This window comes from Balaenoptera physalus (assembly GCF_965194825.1).
Source record: "Balaenoptera physalus genome assembly, chromosome: 2".
NCBI lineage: Eukaryota > Metazoa > Chordata > Mammalia > Artiodactyla > Balaenopteridae > Balaenoptera > Balaenoptera physalus.
In genome coordinates, this window is record NC_138883.1 from 67627232 (window position 1) to 67645845 (window position 18614).

Here is an 18614-nt window from a genome sequence, read left to right on the forward strand (position 1 = left end):
CAAGGAGAAAGAATTAACAATGGTAGAGTGACTAGATGGGAGAATAAAAGAACAGGGAGAAATTTGGATGACTCTCAGTTTTCTGGCTTGGACAGCTGTATGGATGAAGGTGCTAATCATCAAGATGATAGGAAATAGGGCTTCCCTGGTGGCACAGTGGTTAAGAATCCACCTGCCAAGGCAGGGGACATGGGTTTGAGCCCTGGTCCGGGAAGATCCCACAGGCTGCAGAGCAACTAAGCCCGTGCACCACAACTACTGAGCCTGTGCTCTAGAGCCTGCATGCCACAACTACTGAGCCCACACACCACAACTACTGAAGACTGCACGCCTATAGCCTGTGCTCTGCAACAAGAGAGAAGCCACCGCAATTAGAAGCCCGTACACAGCAACAAAGACCCAACACAGCCAAAATAAATAAATAAAATAATAAATAAATTTATTAAAAAAAGCTGATGGGAAATAGGGTGTGTGGAGGGAGGACAATGGGAAGAAAGACAATGAGTTTAATTTTGGATGTGTTAAAAGTGCATGGGTTATTCAGTTGGCTTATGCGGGAGGCAGTTGGGCAATCAGATATAAACTGTGGTTGTTGAGAGATTACTCAGAAAGAGTTTGTGTGGTGAGAAAGGAAGAGGAACTGACCCATGGGGACACAGCCATTTAAAATTGTGTTTAGAAGGAGCAGCCAGAGAGGGAAGAGAAATAACCAGGGAGATGTCATAACCAAAATCAAGAGTGAAATAACTCTAAGAAGGATGGAGAGATTAAGGGCATCTGATATTCCAGAGAGGCAATTTTATAAGAGCTGAAAAGAGTGCATTGAATCTGGACACTAATAGGTAACTGGTGATGAGTGCAGAAAATGTTTTCAGGGGGCTCCATGATGTAAGGCTCAGACTGCAAGGCTCCAAAGAGGACTGGGAGATGAGGTAGCCTTTTTTGACCAGTTTTTCTCTGTTTCACTGTGAAGGACAAGAGAAAAAATAGTCCAGAAATTGGGAGCACATAGGCCTAGGAACGGTAGTTGTTTTTCACTTATGGAAGAGATGAAGCATGTTCATGTGCTTTGAAGAAAGAGTAAATGGAGAAGAAAAGGATGAAGATAAAGGAAAGAGAAAGAATATTAATGGAGCAGGGACCAAGAGGATGGAGATGAGGATAGGATCCAGAGAGCAGGTAAAGGGATGAGTAATGGACAAGGTAGTTGACCTGGTAGCCATTTCTTTTTTCTTCTAGTTTTTTAAAAATTTTGGTAAAATACACATAACTTAAAATGTACCATCATAATCATTTTAAAGATACAGTTTACTGGTATTAAATACATTCATAATGCTGTGCAACATCACTACCATCCATCTCCATAGCTCTTTTCATCTTATGAAACAGAAACTCTATAAACATTTAATGATAACTCCCTATTCCCCCCCTCCTCCCAACCCGTGGCAACCACCATTCTACTTTCTGTCTCTATGATTTTGACTACTCTAAGTATCTCATATAAGTGGAATCATTACAGTATTTGTCTTTTTGTGATTGGCTTATTGCATTTAGCATAATGTCCTCAAGGTTCATTCATGTTGTAGCATATGTCAGAATTTCCTTCCTTTTTTTTTTTTTATTATTATTTTTTTTAAGTTATACAATTTTTATTTATTAATTTATTTATTTTTGGCTGTGTTGGGTCTTCGTTTCTGTGCAAGGGCTTTCTCTAGTTGTGGCAAGCGGGGGCCACTCTTCATCGCGGTGCGCGGGCCTCTCACTATCGCGGCCTCTCTTGTTGCGGAGCACAGGCTCCAGACGCGCAGGCTCAGTAATTGTGGCTCACGGGCCTAGTTACTCCACGGCATGTGGGATCTTCCCAGACCAGGGCTCGAACCCGTGTCCCCTGCATTGGCAGGCAGATTCTCAACCACTGCGCCACCAGGGAAGCCCCTCCTTCCTTTTTAAGGCTGGATAATATTTCAATATATATACCACAGTTTGCTTTATGGACACTTGGGTTACTTTCACATTTTAGCTACTGTGAATAATTGTGCTACGGACATGGGTGTACAAATATCTCTTCAAGAGCCTGATTTCAATTCTTTTGGGTATATATCCAGAAGTTGAATTGCTGGGTCATATGGTATTTCTATTTTTAATATTTTGAGGAACTGCCATACTGTTTTCCACAGCAGTTGTACCATTTATACATTCCCATCAACAGTGTACAAGGGTTCAATTTCTCTACATTCTTAGCAGTGCTTGTTATTTTCTGTTGTTCTGATAGTAGCCATCATAATGGGTATGAGATGATATCTCATTGTAGTTTTGATTTACATTTCCCTAATGATTAATGATATTGAGTATCTTTTCATGTTCTTATTAGCCATTTGTATATATTCTTTGGAGAAATGTCTATTCAAGTCTTTTGCCCATTTTTGAATCAGGTTTTGTTGTTGAGTTTTAGGAGATCACTGTATATTCAGAATATTAATCCCTTATGAGGTGTTTGCTAACATTTTCTCCCAAAAAGGTGGGTTGCTTTTTTATTCTGTTGATAGTGTCTTTTGTGCACAACATTTTAAAATTTTCATGAAGTCCAATTTGTCTATTGTTTGTTGTTGTTGCCTCTGCCTTTTGTGTCATTTCCAAGAAACACTGCCAAATCCAATGTCGTGAAGTTTTTCCCTATGTTTTCTTCTAAGAGTCTTATAATTTTAGTTCTTGCATATAGGTCTTTAATCCATTTTAATTTATGAATATGGTGTTAGGTTAACAGTCCAATTTCATTCTCTTGCATGTAGATACCCAGTCTTCCCAGGACCATTTATTGAAAAGAATGTCCTATCCCCATTGAATGGTCTTGGCACCCTTGTCAAAAATCATTTGACCACATTTGTGAGGATTTATTTCTGGGTTCTCTGTTCTATTCCATTGGTCTGTATGTTTGTCATTATGCCAGTACCACACTGTTTTGATTACTATAGCTTTATGGTAAGTTTTGAAATCAGGAAGTGCGAGTCATCAGCTTTGTTCTTCTTTTTCAAAGTAATTTTGGTTATTCAGGGTCCCTTGAGATTCCATATGAATTTTAGGTTGGGTTTCTCTATCTCTGAAAAAACTTCATGGGATTTTGGCAGGGATTGCTTTCAGTCTGTAGATTGCATTGGGTAGTATTAACATCTTAACAATATCAAGTCTTTCAGTCCATGAACATGAGATGTGTTTCCATCTATTTATGTCTTCTCTAATTTCTTTTAGCAGTGTTTTGTAGTTTTCATGTGTTTCACCTCTTTGGTTAATTCCTAAGTATTTTATTCTTTTCAATGTTATTCTAACTGGAATTGTTTTTGTAATTTCCTTTTCAGATTGTTCATTGTTAGTGTATAGAAATGCAACTGATTTTTGTGTGTTGACTTTGTATCCTGCTACTTTGCTGAATTTTTTTATTGGTTCTAACAGTTTGTGTGTGTGTGTGTGTGTGTGTGTGTGTGTGTGTGTATAATCATCAGGGTTTTTTGGATATAACATTATATTATCTGTGAACGAGATAATTTTACTTCTTTCTTTCCAATTTGGATTCCTTCTATCTGTTTTTCTTGCCTAATGGCTCTGGATAGAACTTCCAGTGCCATGTTTAATAGAAGTGGTGAAAGTGGGCATCCTTGTCTTGTTCCTGACCTTAGCGGAAAAGCTTTCAGTCTTTCACCATTGAGCATGATGTTTGTTGTGGGTCTTCCATATCTGGCTTTTATTATGTTGCAGTGGTTTTCTTCTGTTCCTAATCTGTTAAGTGTTTTTATCATGAAAGAATGTTGAGTTTTGTCAAAAGCTTTTTTGCATCAATTGAGATGATAATGTGGTTAATGTGGTATATTATATTGATCAATTTTCATATGTCAAACCATCCTTACATTCCTGTAATAAATCCCATTTGGCCTGTCATTAGGTGGATAAGTGTTTATAATTGTTATATCTTCTTGCAGTATTAAACATTTTATTAATATATAATGTCCTTTGTCTCTTGGAAACTTTTTAGATTTAAAGTCTATTTTGTCTGATATTAGTACAGCCACCCCTGCTCTCTTTTGGTTACTATATACATGGAATATCTTTTTCCATTCTTTCACTCTCAATGTATTCGCATATTTGGATCTCAAGTGAGTCTCTTGTAGACAGCGTACAGTTGGAGTATGTATTTTTATCCATTCTGACAATCTCTGTCTTTTGATTGAAGAGTTTAACCCACTTATATTCAAAGTAATTCTTGTTAAGAAGGGACTTACTTTTGTCATTTTGCTATTTGTTTTCTGTATGCCTAGAGCTTTTTTGTCCCTCATTTCCTCTATTACTGTCTCCTTTTGTGTTTAGTTGACATTATTGGTAATGAAATGTTTAAATTCCTTTCTCATTTATTTTTGTGTATATTCTATCATTTTTATTTTGTAGTTATCATGGGGGTTACATTCAACACCTTAAAGTTATAACACTGTAATTTGAATTTATACCAGCTTCACTAAAATAACACAAAAAATCTGCTCCTTTATAGCTCTATCCCCACACCTTTCCGTTGTTGATGTTACAAAGTTTCATCTTTATACATTGTGTGCCCTAAAACACAAACTAATAATTCTTTTATTTTATTTTAAAGATTTATTATTTATTTATTTAATCTATTTTTGGCTGCATCGGGTCTTAGTTGCGGCAGGCGGGATCTTTGTTGAGGCGTGTGGGATCTTTCGTTGCAGAGTGCGGGCTCTTCATTGTGGTGTGCGGGCTTCTCTCTAGCTGTGGTGTTCGGGTTTTCTCTTCTCTAGTTGTGGTGCACAGGCTCCAGGGTGTGTGGGCTCTGTAGTTTGCAGCATGTGGGCTCTAGTTGTGACATGCAGGCTTATTTGCCCTGTGGCATGTGCAATCTTAGTTCCCTGACCAGGGATCAAACTTGCGTCCCCTGCATTGTCAGGCGGATTCTTTACCACTGGACCACCAGGGTAGTCCCTAATAATTCTTTTAAATGCATTAGTCTCTTAAAATATGTAGAAAACAAAAATGTGGAATTATAAACCAAAGTTAAAATAATACTAGCTTTTAGACAAAATTTAAAAAAATGTATCAGCTTCTTAAACCATGTAGAAAAGACAGAGTTTAAAAAGTTGTTACAATAATCCCAGCTTTTATAATTGCCCATGTATTTACCTTTATTGAGATTGCATTTCTTCATGTGGCTTTGGGTTACTGTCTAGTATCCTTTCATTTCCTCCTACAGGACTCCCTTGAGCATATCTTTCAGGGCAGGTCTAGTGGTCATGAGCTCCCTCAGCATTTGTTTACAGAGGAATGTCTTAATTTCTCCCTCACTTTTGGAGGACCGTTTTGCCAAACATAGGATTCTTTTTTTTTTTTTAACATCTTTATTGGAGTATAATTGCTTTACAATGGTGTGTTAGTTTCTGCTTTATAACAAAGTGAATCAGCTATACATATACATATATCCCCATATCTCGTCCCTCTTGCATCTCCCTCCCACCCTCCCTATCCCACCCCTCTAGGTGGTCACAAAACACTGAGCTGATCTCCCTGTGCTATGTGGCTGCTTCCCACTAGCTATCTATTTTACATTTGGTAGTATATGTAAGTCCATGACACTCTCTCACTTCGTCCCAGCTTACCCTTCCCCCTCCCTGTGTCCTCAACAGACATAGGATTCTTGATTGATTTTTTTCTTTGAACACTTAGAATATATCGGCCCACTGTCTTCTGGCCTCCAAAGTTTCTGATGAGAAATCTGCTTATAATCTTACTAAAGATCCCTTGACTGTGATGAGTGCTTCTCTCTTGCTGCTTTCAAGATTCTCTCTTGTCTTTCAAAAGTTTGATTATAATGTGCCTTGGTAAGGGTCTTTTCAAGTCCATTTTACTTGGAGTTCATTGAGATTCTTGGATACTTATATTCACATCTTTCATCAGATTTGGTAAGTTTTCAGCCACTTTTTTTTTCAAATATTCTCTCAGCCCTTTTCTCTCTCTTTTGTGAGACTTTCCCTGGGCACATGTAGTCACTTTCTAATTTCCCCCATACATACAGTTATTTATGAGTATCCTAGTTTGCTAATACCTGGTTCCTAAAAGGATTAAAAAAGAAAGATGACAAAGATAAGGGGATGAGCACCAGCCTTTTAAATCCTGTGGGAATCACTTTAGCCACAAGGAGAGGGGTTTGCAATAATGGGGGGGAGGTGCAACAACAATGGCTACCCACCTTTTCGTTTGCACAATCAGCAGTCAGCAATCAAGCAGAGCACAGATCACTGGTATTTGGAGGACAGGGTCTTTTTGCCCACCCTAACTCTTGTACGCTGTGTGCAACCTGCTCCAGGCACACATGCACAAGTGCCTGACACATGGCTGAAGGTGGGAGATAGGTAGCTGCTGCTGTGGTAAGAGCTGCAATGGACTGAAATGGACCACAGTTTGCCATCCAAGTCTTCCCCTGGAGGTTGCAGAACTTCAGCATGCTTCAGGATTCCAAAATGGTTACATCAGGCAGATTCTGCTGGTGCAATTGCTGTCTAGGTGGGGAGAGAGATTCCTGGTGCTTCCTACTCTGCCATCTTCCCAGAAGCCCTCTCCCTAACTATTTCTTGTCACATTGTTGTGTGTTTATATAGTTCCTAGTACTGTGCTATTTTGTGGGCATACTGAATATGTATTGGGTTGGCCAAAATGTTCATTTGTTTCTTTCTGTAAGATGGCTTTAGTAGCACTTAGTTGTCTTTAACTTCATTCGAAACAATTTTGTTAGATTGTATTGTGACAGCTCTCACATCAGTGTGCATTTAAAAAGGAACTTATCAAAATTGGTGAATTTTTGTGTAGCCATTTTAATATTGAAGATGGAAGAAAAAAAAGCAACATTTTCAGCATATTATGCTTTATTATTTCAAGAAAGGTAAAAATGCAACTGAAACGCAAAAAGAGATTTGTGCAGTGTACGGAGAAAGTGCTGGGACTGATCAAACGTGTCAAAAGTGGTTTGCAAAGTTTTGTGCTGGAGATTTCTCGCTGGACATTGCTCCAAGGTGGGGTAGACCAGTTGAAGTTGATAGCAATCAAATTGAGACATTAATTGAGAACAATCAATGTTATACCATGCGGGAGATAGCCGACATACTCAAAATATCCAAATCAAGTGTTGAAAATCATCTGCATTAGCTTGGTTATGTTAATCACTTTGATGTTTGGGTTCCACATAAGTTAAGGGAAAAAAACCTTCTTGGCTGTATTTCTGCCTGGAATTCTCTACTTAAATATAACAAAAATGTTCTGTTTTTAAAACAAATTGTGATGGGAGATGAAAAGTGGATAGTGTACAATAATGTGGAATGGAAGAGATCGTGGGGCAAGCAAAATGAACCACCAGCAACCACACCAAAGTCCAGTCTTCATCCAAAGAACGTGATGTTGTGTATGTGGTGGGATTGGAAGGGAGTCCTCTATTATGAGCTCCTTCCCGAAAACCAAATGATTAATTCCAACAAGTACTGCTCCCAATTAGAACAACTGAAAGCAGCACTCGATGAAAAGCATCCAGAAGTAGTCAACAGAAAACACAAAATCTTCCATCAGGATAATGCAAGACCGTATGTTGCTTTGATGACAAAGCAAAAACTGTTACAGCTTGGCTGGGAAGTTCTGATTCATCCGCTGTATTCACCAGATATTGCACCTTCAGATTTCCATTTATTTCAGTCTTTACAAAATTCTCTTAATGGAAAAAATTTCAATTCCCTGGAAGACTGTAAAAGGCACCTGGACCAGTTCTTTGCTCAAAAAATTAAAATGTTTTGGGAAGATGGAATTATGAAGTTGCCTGAAAAATGGCAGAAGGTAGTGGGAAAAAGGGTGAATACATTGTGCAATAAAGTTCTTGGTAAAAATGAAAAATGTGTCATTTGTTTTTACTTAAAAACAGAAGGCACTTTTTGGCCAACACATAGAAGCTACGGTACCAATGACTATTGTGAAGCTAATTTTAGCTGGAGAGACAAACATGAAACAAATATTGATGGGTGTTAAGCAATCAATAATGCATAACAAATTACAAGGGTTTTGAGAGGAAGGGCCAGAATATGACACTTTTACCCTTGCTTGTCCCTTCTTGACCCACAACAAACAACAAAAACTAATTACAGTGTCTTTTCTGTGACCCAGTCTTGGGCACATGATTCATCCCAGTGTTCTTGGCCGTCTCTAACAGTTGATGAGTTGGTGCTTAAATTGAAAGCTATTTGCCATCCCTGGCTTATGGCAGAGATGGTAAGTACCATAAGAACTAGAAGAAAGTTATACTGTTTCCTGGAATAAATTGTATGTTTTTCAAGGAAAAGGACAATATGTTCTATTTCTTTAGTACTTTCCACACCATTACAATCAGAGGCTCAATTAGGGCTTGTTGAATTAATTTAATAATTTTAAGAGATCTTATCATAAGGAAATAAGTCAACTTAAATATGTTAACTCATTGTTTACAGCACTTCTGTAAGTGCTAAAGAAAAAGCATAGTCTTTTCTTTAAATGAGTTTATATTCCAGCATCTGACAGCTTTTTCTACCCTTGCCATTTAAACTCATTTTCTCTTGTTTTCTTTGTTCTTATGGAAGATGGAAAACAGCTGGTCAGCATCCTCAACTAATACTTGTTAAATGCCTTCTTAAAAATAATCCTTTAGCTTGAGGACATTGTGCTAAGTGAAATAAACCAGTCACAGAGGACAAATACTGTATGATTCTACTTCAGTGAGGTACCTAGGGTAGTCAAACTGGTAGGACAGAAAGTAGAATGGTGGTTGCCAGGGCCTGGGGGGAGGGGGCAATGGGGAATCAGTGTTTAATGGATAAAGAGTTTCAATTTTGCAAGATGAAAAGAGTTCTTTGGATGCAGTTATGGTAGCACAACAATGTGAATGTACTTAATGCTGCGGAAGTGAATATTTAAAAATAGTTCAGATGGTTAAACACTTCCTTACATGCAACGCGAGGCCTATCTTTACCCTGTGGGGATATCAGAGAAACCATTACCCAGCAATGTCATCTTCCACAACATTCTTTGCTCTACTTCCATTTGTTTCTCATCTTTCTTTGTGGCCCCTTTTTCTATTCTTCCAGTAACTTTTGTTCTCTTCTCTGGACCATCTTCAAGTCTTCCACAAACCAGATGTAGTTTTGGAAAGATGGCAGAGCCGGTGTAGTGGGGAGGCTGTCTCAGAGGTCCTCAGGTTTTGTGCAGGATTAGGGTTGCTGTGTTTGCTTGACTACAGCCTGCATTGCCCATGGTTTTTACTAATCCATAGACATGGCTTCTGGTCTTTTCATCTATAAAGTTAGGGTGGATGAACTAGATGAATTCTAATGGAATTTACAGCTCACCCTTTCCTTGGGACTTTTTCATTGTGAATTTACATATTAACATTGCTATCATTTTGGGAGTTATGCAGTGAAATGTCATACACCGGTTTTTCAAAATTATGAATTCAATACAAGCTAAACGTACCATGCTTGTGAACTTGTTTTTCCATTTTCCCCATCTCTTTTCTGTACTGAACTTCACTCTGTTGGAATGATTTTTTAAAAACAAACCCCCTCACTTTCTGATTAAGGACTATGATTCCTAAATAGAGCACCTGAATACAATCAGGCATTACGTCTAATTAGTGTGCTTTCTTTTACCCCCAGATACCTGAGCTGAGAGTCCTTAATTTCCTAGTTTGTAACCTACAATTAAATGTTATAGGTTGCAGGCCTTACTGGGAATGCCTCATCAGTTAAGTAGTTCAGCTGGCTTAGTTTTAAAACTCTCTCCTTTGCCCATATCTAGCAGAAGGGCCTTTGGGTGAAGACCTGGAAACTTGGAAAGGAGTTCTTACTCTGTTCTAGGTAAGTGAGTGACTATTTTTCAGATTCCTCAAGGGAAAAAAGTCAAATAGCAGAGATATGCTCTTATGTTCTTGTCCTCATGATCTGACAATTCTGTTGTTGGGCGCAGTATTAGCTTTCACTCATTAGCTGTTTCAGTGAGGAGCAGAGGAGAAGAACTGGGAGGTATTTAGTAGAGCAAGAGATTAAGATTCGCCCGCCCTCCCCGCCCCCAAATAATCTACCTAGAAACCCAACCCGAACTTTCTGCTTCTCTTTCTAAGATACAACTAATGTGAAATTGATGTTGTGCTAGTTAGAAATTGCACGTGTGTGTATGTGTGTGTGTGTGTGTGTGTGTGTGTATCACCTCTGTAACCACCATCCAGAAGCCACTAACCTCCCAAAGGTTATGCTGGAATGATTTGGTGTTGTTGCTTTCCATTCTGTGGGCGTATACTGCAATAAATATGGCTTTAATTTTGGTAGACCAATCACATCCCAGGATTTAAGTGAATCTGGATCCGTCCTCGTATTTAATATTCAGGGTGCTGAAAGGTGACACTAGTGGAACTGCTGGAGAAGTCAGACGTGGCATCTGTGGTAGGTCCAAGTTTTGCCCTGTACCAGAAGAGGTTAGATGCTACCACTGATTTTATAAAAGTTGATGTTGGTCTGGAGCTTGATGTCATGCTGGTGCCATGCTGTCTGCTGGCCTTTCAAAGGGAATTCTGGTCTTCTTAATTTGACTTCATATTTTTTGGATGACCCATGTATTTTGGACAGTATACTGCCTGTGTGGCAGAGTTTATTGGCACCGTTAAGCTCTGTGTTACCAGAAAGCATTGCTGACAGAGCCCTTACATGAGCTGGGTGCTACATGTCCCTTGTTGGTCTTAGACTTCAGTCCTTGTTACCAAGCTGATGCTCCAAATGGGCCTGGGTCAGTTGTTTGTATTCTAGTCTGTATACAGTCAACACAACAGAGCAGTTTCAGAGTATCTTGACAATCTCAGTAGCTTAAGGAGAAAGCTGTTTCCCCAGTGTCTGGAAATGTGCAAACTTGTACTCCCAAGGGAGATGGCAGAGTGTTGATTAAATAAAATCTATTACACCACAATATTGTTGTGTTGATGAAATTAGAGCACTCTAAATTTCACACGTGCAATCAGATAATGCTGGGGAAGATTATTATGCTGGCAGATGAATCACAGAAGCTGTTCCCCAGCTCCTAGCACAATGTATGACAATGAAAATGCACTCAAACTATGTGTGAACAAATGAACAAAGTTAATTAGTAACTCTCAAAGTCTTGTCCTGCAAATTGTATTAAAAATTTCCAGAAAGCCTTGATACTGTTCCTTGCCATTTTCGTCTACCTGTTATGTAGCAAATATCACATTGCCCAACTATTTTGTAGTCTGAAGCTACAGAATGTTTTTCAGCAACTGATATTGAGAAACTAATCCAGGAGACTTTCTCCAGGGATTTTAGAGAGGAAAGGAACATGACTTCCAGTGCCTTCTGAGAATTTAACTGAGATTAGAAGAGGGCTACTCATCTCAACACTGCAGAAAATAGCAAAATACCTCTGAGAACTCAGGAGAGTAAAATTCAGTAGTAACTCACACATGGGAATCATCAACTCAAAATTCAGTACCATATGTGTGTCACTGCTAGACTTTGTTGACATATCAAGGAAAATATTGTTGTTTTCAGAAGGTTGTTATAGGTTTTGAAACTGTTGGAGAGAAAGGCTGCAGGAACAGCTTTCTCTCAGTGTGAAAGGGCACAGCCACTTAAAAGGTGTCAGAAAAATAATACGTTCAGGGCTTCCCTGGTGGCGCAGTGGTTGAGAATCTGCCTGCCAATGCAGGGGACACGGGTTCGAGCCCTGGTCTGGGAAGATCCCACGTGCCGCGGAGCAGCTGGGCCCGTGAGCCACAATTGCTGAGCCTGCGCGTCTGGAGCCTGTGCTCCGCAACAAGAGAGGCCGCGATAGTGAGAGGCCTGCGCACCGCAATGAAGAGTGGCCCCCGCTTGCCACAGCTAGGGAAAGCCCTCGCACAGAAACGAAGACCCAACACAGCCATAAATAAATAAATTAAAAAAAAATAATAATAATAATAATACGTTCAGAAGAGGAGTCCCTAGGGAAAAGCCAGTGCTTCAGTGGCAACTATGGAAGACATAAGGACCAAAACTAAGAGGACAGGGAAGAGTCAGAAACGTGCCATCCTTCACCAGCAAATTTACTACACGTGAAAGGGACACAGGAAGAATCATCTACCTCATCCTGGACACTAGGGAAGAAGGGAGAGGTAGATGATTTCAGATCAGTGTAAAATAGACTTTAAACACTGCCTAATGATCAAATCCTCATAGAAGGCATGTCTGCTTTCAACTGGAGGACGATTGTTTTTCTTTTCTTTTTTTCTTTCTTTTGTTTCCATCATTACCATCACAAGGGTTAACAGGTTTGAAAGAGTGAGAAATAGTGCAGCCTAGTTGTTTGTTTTCAGTTATTTCCTCTCTAATGTAAACAAAACCTTCCCTTATGTGTGTTGCTTGGGATATTTTAAAAATCAAAGGGAACAGTGGGAAGTCCAGGTGACATGGGAATAATCGGGGATTGTATCTGAAAAGGCTCTTGCCCCAGCAGGCACATCCTGGGTTCCATTACTGGCTGTCCCTCCCCGTCCCTCCTTCCCTGTTTGAAGCAGCTGGGCGGACTGCCTACACCTGGAAGCTGATAAGACATGCTCACTGCCCTCTCTCATCATTTTCCAAGAAAAATAGCAAAGAATGCACTTGTGTTGAGGTACAGCAGTCGCTGACTGGCAAGGTCTCTCAAGAATCAACATGCCCACATTTCTACCTCCTCTCATGTTCCCAAGTTGATTCTCAGCTCAAAATGAATAAAATCAATGTGTTTTTGTAAATCAACAAGTATAGACCCTCCACTCCTTCTTTAAATATTGATGTGCCAATTTAAAAACATTCCCCTCTGCTCAAAACATTACTCTGCTGACAGCATTTGCAGGAAAGGCATTGTCCAGAAACTGGAAGTAGATAGTTGTAACTTTGTGTACGTTTGTTCATATTAATGATAATTCAACTAATATTTCTTGAGCGCCGCTATGAGTCAGGCTCTGTGGTTGGTAGTGGGATCAGGGCAGTGAATGAGTTTCCACCCTGAGAAGCTTCGATATTTAAGGAAAGGACTTGGATATTTTTGAGGTGGTATTGCATAGAAAAACTGAACACTGACATTGTGGGTTTAAAAACATTGTGTGGCATTACACACCACGTATAACTTCTCAAAGACTTGTTTTTCATCGTTTTCTTGGGGAAGAACATTTAATGTCAAAATTACTATTCTGAGTGGACATAATTAAAGAGGAGAAAACTCAAACCACAGAGGCTTGTGATTGTAGAAGAAGAAATTTTTTTTCAGATATCTGTCTCACAGAGTGCATCCACGGGATGCATTCTCATGGCAAGGAAGTTTAGCTTTGGTCCTCTTTCTTAGAGCCACCTGTTCTGTGTTTTTGGATTGAGGAGCAGCCATTTGTAGGAGAAGTTTCTGTACTTCTATTTCAAGCAGATTTACATACATGAAGCATAAGCATTATGTACCGTTCGTTTCCTTCCCGCTAGGTTGTACCCTATTATTTTGCAAAAGAGCAACCTTACTTTAGAGCAGCAGGGATTCTGTAACTCTTTCCTCAGGTTCATCTGAAACATCTCATTTGAGATTGAGCAGGGATGGAACCAGATTTCTGTGGAGTGTACTTGTTTACAACCAATGTTCTCTTGGAGCTTTCTTCATTTCTTGTTTTGGTATGTCCTTTTACCAGAAATACTAGCCTCAAGATAATTAGCTCTATTTTGATGTGTTTTACCTGGCAGTTGACCTTTTCTCTTATCTTTTCTTGCCCTTTGCCTGCTTGCTCTGGACACCGTCAGGCTGTATGTTCCTTTTCTGAGTATCATTTACCTGGTCAGGCTGCATGTAAAGATAGCCTCAACCCTGCACTCTCATCCACCTCTGTAGCCTCAATAAGAAAAAGCTTTGATTTGAGGAAATCCTAAGTTGAGTGGGTGAGAGCAAGCTGGTGCTCCTTGAGAGCCAGGGCCAACATGCACCAAGCTCCACGCAGGTGCAGCTCTGTCCAATCCCGAGAGCTTGGAGGAGCTCATTTTTATGTCCCCAGCAAGCACGCATAATCTTAGGCAAACAAACAGTCCTGCCAGAAGGGACATCCAACAACTCCTCAAGACAGAACAACAATTCTTGGCTCCTGGATCAGTAAAATTATCTATTTTCAAAACAATCCTTTTAAAAAAAGAAACCAACAAAGGGGATAGTGTTGTTTATGTAACTTCTTTGTCAGGTTATAAAACGTTTTTCTCTCTACGTACAAAATGGGTACAGTATGTGTTCCCAAGTCTAGAAAGTTTGTTTGGGAAAGCTATGCGATCTCTTGGGATTTTCCTTTGCTAATGATTTCAGACTCTCTCTCCCTTGTGGAAAAAAAATTTTTTTTAATGTTCCACTCTGAAAGTCCTTAGGAATGGTTGTTGGGAGCTGGGTAAGTGGGATGGCCTCTCTTGCCCCTGGGAGCTGTTCTCAGGTCCCATGAGGTGGACAAGCAGGGGTGATCTTTGTTGAAGTGGGACAAGGTGTGGCAGGGTGGTTGCAGCAGCTCTGGATGCCCACTGTGACTCATTTAACCTGGGCCGAACACATTTTTCTTTCAGATTTCCCTTTTCTTACCTCTCCTTGGCCGTCAGCTTCTGCTAGCAGCCTGTCAGTTGTTGAAATTAACAAATGTGTTGGGGGAGGGAGGGACTTCATAATAGACTTCATGCAGCCTTAAAAATGGAATTGAAAATGTAAAAATGCACAAATAAGAGATTCAAAACCCTTATGTGCTCAGAAGGCTACTGTAGAGGGAAAAGCAAAGATGAAAGGGAGCAAAGGGCGCGCTGCCATCTTAAACAAGGAAGTCAGAATAAATTGCTGTGAAGGGATCTTTGTAGAGGGAAGAATGCCCAAACAGAGAGATGAACACAAAGCTGACTTGAGGTCCAGGTGAAATGGAGTTGATGGGTCAGTGACTTCTCACCTAGCACAAGACCAGTGACAGCCAGGGGATGTGAAATATGCGAGGCTGTGGGATCTAGCCTCCACACCAGGCATTCATGGGCTTCCAGTGGGCGCAATCCCCAGAATGCTGTGCCCTGGGACTACCCTCCTTCATGCTGGTCGCCTGGTCAGTTAGTGGGGACAGAAGTGACTAAGGCAGTTATTTCTGTTTCAGGTCAGCTGTATCTATTAGCTATATTTCATTTGTTTGTTTTGCAAGAGTAATTTAGGATGTGCAATCAAATTGTTGACTTTGTTAGTTGTCAGTGAGAAGCATTTCACAACAAGTGTCAGCTGTATAGCGTGTTTTCATCTTGGCTTCAGGCTTAGACTGGACCTGGTCTTGGGCCTCTTTGGGATCTGAGGGTGTTTCATTGCTCTGTGTTTCTTGGCTTAGGGAGAGTTTGAAGATATGTCTTAACTTGACTCATTTGTTAAGGGAGAATCTTTCAGGACAGGGTGAGGAATAAGGATACTGGGCCAAAGGTCATCTGTTGGTTCAGAATTTCTGGAAAACATAAAAAATGTTGTTATTACTTTTGACTATATGAGTAGAGCTTTAAATGTTAGTTATTTTATTTTATTTTAAAAGTACATCTTTCTCTTCTTTTATTTTGGAGAAGACAGTTCTCATCTACCAAGCATCTATTAATTTCGTACCTGCTAAATTCTATTGTAGAGCAGAATATGGAAAGGGCCTGGTTCGTGTTGCCCATAGATTTGGGTAAGGCTTACCTGAAGTGGGCTTCGATAAATGAGTAGGAGCTCCTTAGATGGAGATGGGGGAGGAGGACATTGAGAGCATAGCCGAGTCCATGAAAATGAACAAGCTGCAAGGGGCAATGACAATTCCTAAGTGATTAGAGCCAGTCAGGTGGTGGGGCGAGAGGATGCTGAAGTTAGGAAGACAGATCAGGGTCAGGCACTGGGCATTCATCTAAAATTCTTCATCAGTGTCATGATGTGGGAGGCGTAGCGCACACTTTTCACTCTTCCAGAATTATGCTGGAGAGACAGTAGGGAACCTGCTTCCTGTGTTAGAGGAGTTCCCCACCTTGCGATGCAGAGTCTGCGTCTCTGCAGAAGCTGAAAGTGTTGTGTACTCTCTCTCCCAGTCTCACATGCAGTTGAGGAGTGGGCATATGACCTAGGCTCTGCCAGTCAGATGTCTCCACTCCAGACCTAAATCGTGACATGAAGAAGCAGGGACACCAAGAAAAGTCCATTTCTGGAGATGGAGCATTCATTCCTAGAGGCAGCAGGGGGCAGGCACCTGAGGGTCAGGGCCTAGTGTCCGCTGTTTTGGGGTAGTGGTGGAAGCTGTAGTGTCTCTGCCCAGCATCAGCAATGATGTTATTACCTCACTGTCACCCCAGCATGATTTTGGACATGACTGCTGGCTACATAGCCTCTAAAGCTGGTTTCTCCAACTTCCCAAGAGATCCTGTGAACTATCCAATCCAGTTATCTTTCTTTCCTTTCCTCTTCATTCTTTCCCCTTCTTTCCTTCATTCTTTCTTTCCTTTCTTCCTTCCATGTCATGTCTATTGAGGTATAACTCACTGACAATAAGATATACCCTTTTAAAGTTTATAATTCAGTGAGTTTTGCCAAGTGTATTCAGATGCGTAACCTATATCATAATACAGACTTTTCCCATCACCCCAGAAAGTTCCTTTATGTCCGTTTATAGTCAGTCCTCTCTCCCTGTTCCCAGCCCCTCATTTGATCTCTTTGTCCTAGGAGTTTTGCCTTTTCCAAACCCTCATATAAATGGATCATACAATATGAGGCTTTTGTGTCTGACTTTTTTTTCACTTAGTATAATGCTTTTGAGATTCATCCGTGTTGTGTGTAACAATTCATTCCTTTTTATTGTTGAATAATATTTGATTATATCATAATTGTTTTATCCATTCACCAGTTGATGGACATTTGGTTTCTTTCCAGTTTCTGCCTATTATATACAAACTGCTGTGAATGTTCATGTACAAGTCCTTGTGTAGACATATGTATTTATTTTTCTTAGATAAATACCTAGGAATGAAATCACTGGGTTATATAGTAAGTATATGTTAAACTTTAAAAGAAACTGCCAAATTGTTTTCCAGAGTGGTTATATCATTTTGCATTCCCAGTTGCTCTGCATCCTCTGTGACATTTGATATTGTCAGTTATATTAATTTTAATCATTTAGTAGGTATGTAGTGATGTCTCATGATAGTTTTCATTTCTTATGTCTTATACTTGTAAATGATATAGTTTTTAAATTTCAGTTTTCAGTGGTTCATGGCTAGTATATACAATTGAATTTTTAAAATTATTTATTTATTTATTTATTTGGTTGCACCAGATCCTAGTTGCAGCAGGCGGGCTCCTTAGTTGTGGCTCGAGGGCTCCTTAGTTGTGGCATGCAAACTCTTGGTTGCGGCATGAATGTGGGATCTAGTTCCCTGACCAGGGATTGAACCTGGGCCCCCTGCATTGGGAGCACGGAGTCTTAACCACTGGGCCACCAGGGAAGTCCCTGATTTTTGCAATTGATTTTGTATCCTGCAACCTTGGTACACTCACCTATCAATTTTTATAGCTTTTTTTTTATAGATTCTTTAAGATTCTCTGTGAAGATAATCTTATCAACTGTAAATAAAGATAGTTATATCTGCTCCTTTGTAATCTATATGATTTTTATTTCCTTATTGCTCTGGCTAAGACCTCTTTTTGAAGACTATTGAATGGAATCAGTGGGAGCAGACTTCATTTTCGTGAAGTTTGTACAGCTTCTTTACTTGTACAGCTTCTTCACTTGTACAGCTTCTTACAAGGCTCCTTCTTTTGTCTAGATGCATATTTAGTTTTATACTTTTATACCTTACTTTTATAAGTAAGGTATATTTACTTTTATACCTTACTTTGTGTGACCCTATTTAAGAAAAAGAAGGCGAATTGTAAAAGCGTCAGTCCCCACCAAATCTGGAGTCTCCTGCCTTCTGCTTCCTTGGATCATTGCTTTATTTATTTGGTTATCCTCCTAGGCTTTCTGTAATATTATTTTTAATCTTTTCTGGGCTTTCAAAAATCTGATCAGACTGAAAAGAAAAAGAAATGTCATCTTAGTCCAGCTGAGGTTACTGGAACTGGGTGTTTGATCAATTGATTCTTGGTCAGGACTCAAAACTTGCTCTGGTGGTCCAAGGGGACTGTCACCAGGCCGCGGGTCACCAGCTGAGCTTCCTTTCTGTTATGTCTGTAAGACTTCTTAAGTCATACCTTTCTCATAGGTTTTTTTTTGGGGGGGGTATAGTTGCTTTACAATGTTGTGTTAGTTTCTGCTGTACAGCGAAGTGAATCAGCTATATGTATACATATATCACCTCTTTTTTTGGATTTCCTTCCCATTTAGGTCACCGCAGACCATTGAGTAGAGTTCCCTGTGCTATACAACAGGTTCTCATTAGTTATCTATTTTACACATAGTATCAATAGTGTATATATGTCATTCCCAATCTCCCAATTCATCCCACCCCCGCCACCCCCACTTTCCCCCCTTGGTGTCCATACGTTTG

At 39.9% G+C, this 18614-nt stretch overlaps 1 protein-coding gene across 1 annotated transcript in view; it reads left to right on the forward strand.

Annotated features, from left to right (window-relative positions):
- The window catches only part of LOC309654698 (uncharacterized protein), a gene marked incomplete at its 5' end in the record, with an annotated part of 105743 nt that extends 87136 nt beyond the window's left edge, over positions 1-18607 (forward strand). Inside the window, 2 exons of the mRNA XM_082449108.1 lie at positions 9859-9917; positions 12559-18607. Coding sequence (XP_082305234.1) covers positions 9859-9917; positions 12559-12649 — 150 coding nt within the window. The 3' untranslated portion in view covers positions 12650-18607. The remainder of the gene's footprint in view (positions 1-9858; positions 9918-12558) is intronic.
- Positions 18608-18614: the final 7 nt, after the last annotated feature.